Source organism: Rhinolophus sinicus, chromosome 1 (genome assembly GCF_057876585.1).
Source record: "Rhinolophus sinicus isolate RSI-liver-muscle chromosome 1, RSI-T2T, whole genome shotgun sequence".
NCBI classification, from domain to species: Eukaryota; Metazoa; Chordata; class Mammalia; order Chiroptera; family Rhinolophidae; genus Rhinolophus; species Rhinolophus sinicus.
In genome coordinates, this window is record NC_142501.1 from 56,128,782 (window position 1) to 56,137,994 (window position 9,213).

Sequence of the window (9,213 nt, forward strand, 5' to 3'; positions counted from 1 at the left end):
TCTCCAGTGCCTAGAATAGTACCTAGAACTTACTAGGTGCACAGTAAATACTGAACAAATTTATAGATTTGTCTCTGAGTTACCAGCTTTGTGAACTTGTTAGAATGAAAAAAGTCAGTGATGTCCCTTAAGTGGACTAACCGTTTCTGAACAGCTAACCTCAGGCCCTACCCTTCACAACTTGGTTCCACATGTTCAACTTTGAGAAAATTGACAAGTTGTCTGGACTGTCAGATCTATTAGTTTTAAGTTGCTTTCATTCCCTGAACCTGGGCTAGAGATCACTTTCAGAAGGTATAGGTGTAAAGATTCCACATCTCCTTTGATCACTTTCTGCCTTTGTCTCATGACTAGAGTACATCAGAACTTGTAAGGTTTCCTAATTGGAATGGAGATAGGAAAGTTGGAGAGAAGTATAAATAGAAAAAATAACCGAAATACATGCTTTGTGTGATTCAGTAACAAGATGGGGAACCACCCAGCTCCAAGCAAGGAAATGAATGTGTCAGGAAGCTTTGACGACTTGGATGTGACATCTGAAACTTTCAAGGAAAAAAGATACATACACCAAAGACCTGGGGAAGCGGTGTGAGAGGAGGCAAAAGGAACTGGGTAGGGGCAGCCACATGGCTCAGTTCGAGCTCTGAACAACAGGGTTACCGGTTCGATTCCCACATTGGCCAGTGAGCTACACCCTCCACAACTAGACTAAAGACAAACGAGCTGTCGCTGAGCTTCCCGAGGAGTGGCTGGATGGCTCAGTGGGTTAGAGCATGAGCTCTCAACAAGGTTGCAGGTTCAATTCCCATGGGCTGTGCCCACTGCAACTAAGGTACTGTGACTGGACTGGGAGCTGAGCTGTGCCCTCAACTAGATTGAAGGACGACTTGGAGCTGATGGGCTCTGGAGAAACACACAGTCCCCCAATATTCCCCAATTAAAAAAAAGAAAAAAGGAATTGGGTAGCACCTCTAACATAACCAGGGAGATAGAAAATTTCTCTGAAATGCACGTTGTACTCCACTGTGGAACAGGTTTTACCCAGACCTGGATGTGAAATCCCCTGAAACATTGGCTCCAATCAAATTCATTCCAGTCAAGAGCAGACTCCCTGGTCTTGTGTGAGAGCTTTGGCACATCAGGCCCCAGGCTGCGGGAATCCCATAGAAGTAGGCAAGGAGGGGGGAAATGTAGAAAAAAAGGCCTGTGGGCATTCTAGGCTTTTCTGTGTTCCTAAGATTGAGAAAGAAAAAGCCTAAACCTCAGGGACCTTGCACAGAGAATCTAACCAGCTTTGGCAGCAATCCCAGCTCTGTAAATAAGGGGCCACCAGGGAGGGTGGGGTTCTTCAGATCATTCATGCCTCTGGCCCTGAAAAAGAGGATGAAGGTGGTGGATCTCCACACGCTACTTGAGCCCAAAGTTTGTACCCCTCTTATATAGAGCGGTAGGGGAAAGAAATGAGCTCCTCCCCGCCATCAGCAAACAGTGAACACTGAGAAGAACTCAGCTTTATCACCCTCCCTCCAGAAGGAAGACACAGTGGAAGGTTCTTTCTGTAGAGTGCTTTATAAACCATAGTTCAAACAAGAGATGGAGGTTGGAGAACTGGAAAGTTGAATCACAGAAGACAGATTCCAGCCTTTCTCTCACTTGCCTCATGTCAAGCCTCAGTGAACACTCCTTGGACCTTCCAAAAGCGAAGTTTCCCACTGTTGTCCCCTCTGGGCCTCAGGGTTCGGGAGTACCTTTATGAGAAGGGAATGCAGGCAATCTCCATCACCAGTCCCATCCTTCTTGGCTAGCTCAGTCTGTGGCCTCCATCTTGGTCCCCCGAGGCACCAGGAAGATGGCCCCATCAGCAGCCTGCTGCAACGCATACTCTTCAGGAGAGTAGTTGTTCCCAGCTTCATCCCGCAGGTGCTGGAAAATGTCACGGTACAGCTCGGTCAGCTGTTGGCGCATGACCTCCAGGGTTCGGTCTGCCTCCCCTCGGGCCCGGAGAAGCCGCTCCCGCTCACTGCCCAGCCGCTCCAGTTCCCGCTCCAGCTGCACAATGGTCTCCAGCTTTCTCTTGCGACAGTTCTGGGCGGCTACCTTGTTCTTGCCCCGTCGTCGAATGTCCCGGACTAGTGCCAGCTGGCTCTCGGTCAGTGGGTACCGTGCCAACAGCTCATTAAAGTCATCTACCGGCAAGTTGACAATCTTGTCCGTAGGAAAGGGGATCTTCATGGCCAGGGCCCGTCGCTCATCCCGACTCCCCGCCTCCCCCCGTGCAGCAGGCTTGGCCCGCACAGGGCCTGAGTTGGGCTCTAAGGCTAAGGGGGTCTCAGCAGGTGGCAAGGCGTAGTTGGGGTGGGCCAAGGAGTTGGACATGAGTGAGTAGGGATACTCCACTGGGTACATCTCTACATACTCGCTGTGCCGCCGACCAGCTTCTGTCCCCTCCAGCTCAAGAGATTCAGCGTCACTATAGTTAAGGGATAATCCTGAGTCGGATTCTGGGTCTTCTTGGGGCTTGGGAGGCCCTGCTGGCAGCCCAATGTCCAGGAGGGCTAAAGGGTCTGCGAGGGGCTCACTGAGCAGGCCTGAGAGGGTCAGTGGCTTGGAGACTGGTATGGCCATGTTGCCATAGGAGTATGGAGGGTCTGGGACATGAGATGAGGGTACTGGGAGCTCATAAGGTGGTGGAGGAAGAGGGAAGCCAGCATCCGGGTGGATTGAGCAGGGACAATAAGTTGGAGGCGGCGGGGGCCCAGGAAAAGAGGCTGGGCCTGGTGCTGGGGACTCAAATGATGGCTCGCTTGGAGCATTTAGGCCCTGCAAGAAAAGACATAAAGAGGATTGGAAACAGGCAGAGGAAGAGAACAAGCTCTCTCTCAGGACCAAGCTGAGTCCTTCTGAAAGACCCAGTGAGATAATAACAGAAAGGTTCAAAAAATCACAGAAAGGTGCAAAAAAAAGCTTGTACAGTTGCAATGCAGCTATTCCAAGAAGAATGAAGCTTACACAGGAATGGAAGTCACTGAGGTCAGATTTTAGAACGGACTAACGTAACAATTATAGAATATCCTCCTTCTTAGAAGTTCTTACTAGGTTGAAATGGCTCATGTTCCTTTCTTTCTTTCAGGAAGACAAAGAGCTGTTATTCAAGATGACCCCTCAGAACTCTTTCCGGCTGCAGTTATCTAGGGTCAAAGGGTCAAGTTCAGGTCCTGACCATGTCCTGGGTGCCCAGCAGAGGGAGCTGCTGTGTGGAAGCAAGGCGTAGGGCAGATCCTGAGGGCCCAGGCATGGTGGCAGGGGAGAGAAAGGGAGTGGGCACAGAGCCAGGGCTGAGGGCTGAGAGGCACCTTGGGGAGCCCGCACAAGCTTTACCCTCTCCTCTTCAGTTCCCCCGTCCCTGCCCAGGTGCAGAGAGGAGGAGAGAACATGTTAGAAACAGGGCCCCCAACCCACATTGGGGAGCCACCCTGCTCCAACCCAGCTGGGGACAAAGGCATCATTGTTAGGCCAACAGACACCCCTTTGTCCAACCAGAAGGAGAGGACCCCGGCATAGTCTGACCCCCCCTTCCTGAGGCCCCTGAACTACTGCTCAGCTACCTGGGGGAAAGGGGCCCAGCTGCTGAGGGCAGGGGGAGGAAATGAAGGAAAAAGATGGGCAGGATTGGAGGAGAGGGAAGTCAGATGGGAAGGTGAGAAAGGAAAGGCGGGGCAGGAGGTGGGGTGGGGAGATGTGAGCAGAGTGGCTGCTGAGAGAGCTTATATCCCCAATCAGATCCTTCCTCTTCACCACTCCTATCCCCTGCTCTTCCACACCCCCTTCCCCTTAATGTTCTGGTCATCCATCCAGATCTCCCTCCCACTCCAGCCCTAACTTTTCCAGTGCCTGGAACTTTTCCAGCTTGACACCCTTGAGCCCTGCTTACTCCAGCCCTCTGCCTCAGTCCCAGCTAGACTCCCTGCTTCTCTGCTCTTCCCTTCCACCACCCCCCAACCCCACTTACCTGCAGCTCAGTGATGGACATGATCTCTTGCCAAGTCAGTTCCATCTCGCCCAGCTCTGGTGTGGGCAGCTGTGTCACCCTGTTTCTGCTCTGCTGGGGAGGACACGGGGGCATCCTACTGGGCCAGGACCTGGTCCAGGGTCCCCCAGAGCCCAAAAGGCCTCAGCAACCTGTGTCAAAGGAGAAACAAATGGGGGTTAGGACTTCTCCTGCTAGGGGTCGGCAATTTTGTCCTGCCTCCATGGAGAGGCTCCTTCCAACTCCACCTGAGAAGAGAGATCTCAGCCCCTCCCACTCGTGCTGGACTCATCAACCAACTCCTTAAGCTAGAAAGTCTTTTTCTGCGGTGTGATCACCTCACCTGCTATAGTTGTAGTCAGTTCCTTTGGGAGCACAGTAGGTCTTTGCCTTTTTTTCAGACAAGATGCCTTCTCTTTCGCCTACTTCTTTCTCCCCAAAACTGTATCACTGGCTGGGGCAGAAGACACGTCATCTAGGATTCCCCCCCTCCCCCATTTTCGCGGAGCAACATCAGGGATCACTCTGCTTTCCTTCTCTTTGCTCAGTTTTAGGATCTCAGTCTTTTCTTCTCAAGATGAGAGTGAGTGCTTGGGCATCTCCAAGGAGTGTGTTGTGGGAAGAGCCACGCAGACATCCCCTCCCCTCCTCTGAGATATGGACCAGGCCTGGTGGCTGATAGCAGCCCTGCCCTCTCCTCCTATCCTGGCCCTGGGCTCCCCTGCCTGGCCCAGATAAGAGGTTTATCAGCTGCAGGCAGCAGAGGAGGAATAGTCTCTGGAGACACTGGACCTCTGCCCTGTGTCCCCGCAGAGTCATCTTGGCCAAACCCCAACCCACGCAGCCAGGGGTCTTTCCTTTTCTAAGGTAATATAACAACTGTAACAAAGACTCATTAAGCATTTGTCAAGAACTGTGCTGGTGTTTTACATGCATTGGTTTATGAGGTTGATTTTCACAAAGATCCTATAAGGTCCATTCAGAAATTGAGGTCCAAGCTGGTAAATAGCAGAGTCAGGTCTGGAATCTCTACTGGCTTCCTCTACTAGTCTATATTGCCTCCCCGTCCCACTCCTGTCTCCATACTCCAAGCCTCTCTTGGCACTCTACATCATCAATTCTTTCTGTGGAATCTCAGTCTCTTTTCTCCTCTTCTGGAAAAATATCTCTTTAGAGCCTTGAATACACATTCCCCTCCAGCCCCCGCTGTTTTGTGCTCTGGGCTCTAGCTGCAGGTCTGCCACAAAGCAGCAGTGTGATGTTGGGCAAGTCATCGCACTTCTCTGAGCCTCTGTTTCCTCATTTGTAAAACCAGGGAGTTGGGACAAGCTGAACTCGGAGGTCCCCTCCCGCTCAGACAGCTTAACTTTCTCAGCAAAACCTCACGCCTGCCTTCATCTTCTCCTCTCTGTCAGCCCCTCTCCTCTTCCTACCTCCCCATTCCCTGACACCCTTCTCTCCCCGCATCTGTTCTCCCTGCCTTTGGCGAGAGAGTCCAAGTAGATTTGGCAGGGACCCCCTGATCTCTGAGGGCCAGATACTACACCCTACCCTGGCCATATAAGTAAAGGCAGGCAGGCTAGAGGTGGGGGAAACCTATCGAAGAACATAGGATAGGACTGAATGACCTCAAACTGCATGACCTTTGATCACCACTACGATGGCCTATCAGAGCTATTTAGTATGGAGTCCATTCTTTGACTTACCACAAAATTAGTGAGAGCTGAAAATTATCCCATTGAAAGAGGATCTCCCCTGCCCCTGTTACTACCCCCTTGTTCTAGTGCCATCCCCAGAGCTGAGAGTTGCTGTAGGCACAGGCCTTTAGCCAGTGGTCAGAGTGGGTGGGGTGTTTATGTCTGTCCAGGATGCCATTTCAACACCGGAACCCCATCCTCCCCCACCCAGGTTCTGGCGGAAATTGCCCAAAGGCAAAGTGAATGGAGAAGGGGTTTAGGGGGCAGGAACAATGGCTCTTGCCTCATAGTCCTGCACACACACACCTACCCCCACCCTCTGTCCCTCCTTATATCTTCCTGGATTTGACTCACAAATGCAGTACAAAGATCCTGCCCTAGGAGGCAAGAGACTAGGTTCCTTGGCCTTCCAGATGCATCACCTTGGGCAAATCGCTTCCCATTCAGCCTCTTCCATTTAATGGAGGATTGAGGAAACTCCTTGCTATGAGAGGCGATAGACTGTCTAGCTCAGGCGGTCAAGAACTTTATTGTGCACCACATTTACCTGGGATCCTCGTTAAAATAAATAAATAAATAAATAAATAAAAGCATCCTGAATGCCAGACCTACTCAATTGATTTCATAGGGGCAGGTACCCAGAAATCAGCATTTGAACACGTGTCCTGGTGTTTCTGACGCCAGAAGCCCCCACCCCACCTTGAGAAATACTAAAAGAGTCCAACCATATGGATTTACAGGGAAAAACACAAAGCATGAAAGGAGAACAGCAAGGGATCTCCAGGCTTCTCCTAGCTTTAAACACTTGACCCAGGCAAGGGTGGGTTCTTGGCTGCCCCAGTCTCTGATATCAGCCCTTTCTCATGAAGACCAGGAGCTCAATCTCCCCCTCACCCTAGGACAGGGAAATGAGATTCCAGAAGGGGGAGGCATGAGGTTGGGGAAGAGGGAGTTGAAGTGAACCTCTTGATCAGCCAGCTCCAGCCTGCTTTCTGATACAATGGCAAGTTTGCACCAGGCCAAAGGGAGGAGTTTGTTTTTCCTTAGACACTCAGTAATGGGAGGTAGTCTATATATCAGGCGTAAGCCCCTCTGGGTCTTAGGAGCCTACCCTTCTGAGGACCGTCCAAGGGGCTGGCAGTCAATGGTGTAGATCAGGGAGGAGGGCATAGTCAGAATTGGATCAAAAAGAACATCACATGGGGTGCAGAAACTAGAGAGAGACTGTGAAAGTGGAGCAGGCCTCCCTGTGTCCCTTTTCTTTTACAATAACCAGTTCCCACTTTGCAGTTCAGCCCACACTTTGAGGTCACATAGCATCTTACACCCCAACATTGTATATCAGGTAGGACTGCAGCCATCTCCAGGGACTATAATCCACCCTCTTTACTTTCCTCCTGATGGGCCTACTCAGAAAGATCATACCACAATCGCTGTGTACTCACAAAATGGCATGGGGCTTTATGCTTACAGACCCAGGATGAGGACCATCTGGGGAGAGATGCTGGGGCGAGGAAGGCATTTGTTCTCAGCTGCTGTCCCAGGGCTCTAACCACCTTGACAAAGGTGGGAAGGGGCTGTCGTCTGGAACCCTGTTCTGAGGCTTATTATATATACCATTCCACCTTTTCAGGTGTCAACAGAGGGAGTGAAAGGATGGAGAGAGATCAGTGAAACTTGGGGCGTGGTGTGACAGGTTAGCAACTTACTTAGAAAGATTAGGAAGAATCCCCAAAGCAGAGAGGGACACAGAGGTGAGAAAGAAACAAAGGGAATGGAGGGAAAGGCTATAATCAGAGCGAGAATCAATCTCCTTGTCGCATATATAACTCACACAGGTATACCGAAACAAGGGAGAAAGGAATAAGTTTCTGCCATTCTGTCACTTGGCTCCCTAGACCCCAAACTCCAGTCCTTTGGGGGCTATGATTAAAGTCCCAGCCTCTCTTCTCTTCCACTGCTTCCCAGCTCCCTCCCTCCCTGTTGCCAAGATTTCCAGTTGGAAGGAACTATAAGGGTGATGGGATGCCTTCCTCTCCTTTCCAGTTCCAGCTGATCTCAACTGTGCAGAGAAGAGACGGGGCAATGAAAGGCAAGAATTCAGCATCCCCTGTCCCCACTATCCCATCCTGCTGCAAAAGTACTTCTCAGTGACCCAGGCATCCAGTGTCTCCAATTCCTCAGCGTCCCCCACCTTCCCAGCTGGCTGAACAGAGCAGCATGATGGAGTGGGCAGGAGAAAGGGTGGTACTATATACCTGAGCGTCTACAGGCTTCCCCAGGTCAGCCAGCCTGCTGAAAGGTTACTCAGGGTCACTCTCCAGCCCCTCAGGGGACCACTGTCTGGTCTCCATTTACAGTCTTTCACCCCAAGAATCCCAGAGCTCTCCAGGAATCATCTAGGTCTTCTCCTAGAGGACTTCTCAAAGATGTCAAGTTCCAAAACCAGGGGCAGCCTGGGAAGATCTGAGATCTCCTAGTAATGTGTGGAAAGATGGGTATTTTCTCCCACTGCCTCCTCCACCTCCCCAGCCTGCCCCTGGATCCCACTGTAATCGCCCTCCCACCCCGCCCCTCAGGCACCTGTGGCAGGGTCCAAGCAGGTGTGGAGAGAGATGAGGCTTCTGGTGTTGTCTCTGGGGAGGCTGGCCCGGGCTGACACCTCCTGGGTGAGGATCCCTGCTACCTCTGAGAACCAGGGAGGGCCGTGCCCCGCCCTCGGGCCATTGCTGAGCCCTGAGTGTGAAGACTCAGGCTGAGAACCCGGAGCTCCAGGGCGGTCCACCAACCTCTCTGAAGCCCTGGGCCTGAGTTCTCAGTCCTTCCTCCAACCCTCCCCTTTCCCCTGGCCCTCCTCTCCTCCTGCCCCTTCTGGCCAAGAGAGGAAACTTGAGCCTGGTGTGGTTTCTGCCCACACCCCGCCCCCACCCTGCTCCTGGCCAGCGGGGGCACACATGGCTCCAAGCCTCTCCCAGCCCTCCTTTTGAGCCCAGGAGTCCAGCCAGGTCTGTGTTTCTCCCATGCAGATGATGAATTCCAACCTGATGGTCCACTCCAAAATGACCTCTAAACTTTCTACAAGCCGTAACCTCCTTCCCTCTGCCTTCTTGACTCTCTTAGGAACAGGGAAACTGAGTCATTGCAAGGTGGTAGAGGGCAGCTGAAGAAAAGGATCAGGTGTCTAGTGTCCCAGCTGTTTTGTTAGGTGGGCATTTAGGGCACTGCTTTTATTTAAGGAAAGCCTGGGTTCTGGGAAAGGGGTAGGGGAGGTATTTTGGGGAGGAGGGGCAGCCGGCTCCTTTGATGTATCCTTTCACCTGTAGCCTTCTCCCCTCCCCCTGAAGCCTCAGATGTCCTAGGACAAAGGCCTCTTTCTTGGCTAGGTTTCTTGTCAGTGTGTGAGGGGAGTTGGGGGGTGGGGGTGCCCAGCAGGGAAATTATTCACCTCCCTTAAAGAGGACCCCAGGTGCCCTCTGTCCTCCTTTCTTC

At 51.9% G+C, this 9,213-nt stretch overlaps 1 protein-coding gene across 2 annotated transcripts; it reads right to left on the reverse strand.

The window, feature by feature from the left end:
• Positions 1-1,550: 1,550 nt before the first annotated feature.
• Positions 1,551-8,567, reverse strand: NFE2 (nuclear factor, erythroid 2). 2 transcript variants are annotated; one of them, XM_019724400.3, is made up of 3 exons: positions 8,308-8,567; positions 4,010-4,179; positions 1,551-2,820 (listed from the first exon to the last, which is right to left on the reverse strand). In XM_019724400.3, the coding sequence occupies exons 2-3, from the start codon at positions 4,121-4,123 to the stop codon at positions 1,807-1,809; spliced, it is 1,128 nt and encodes a 375-aa protein (XP_019579959.1). In that variant the 5' UTR covers positions 4,124-4,179; positions 8,308-8,567; the 3' UTR covers positions 1,551-1,806. The 2 variants fall into 2 exon arrangements, with proteins under 2 accessions (XP_019579959.1, XP_019579960.1); XM_019724401.3 differs by lacking the exon at positions 8,308-8,567 and adding an exon at positions 4,371-5,450.
• Positions 8,568-9,213: the final 646 nt, after the last annotated feature.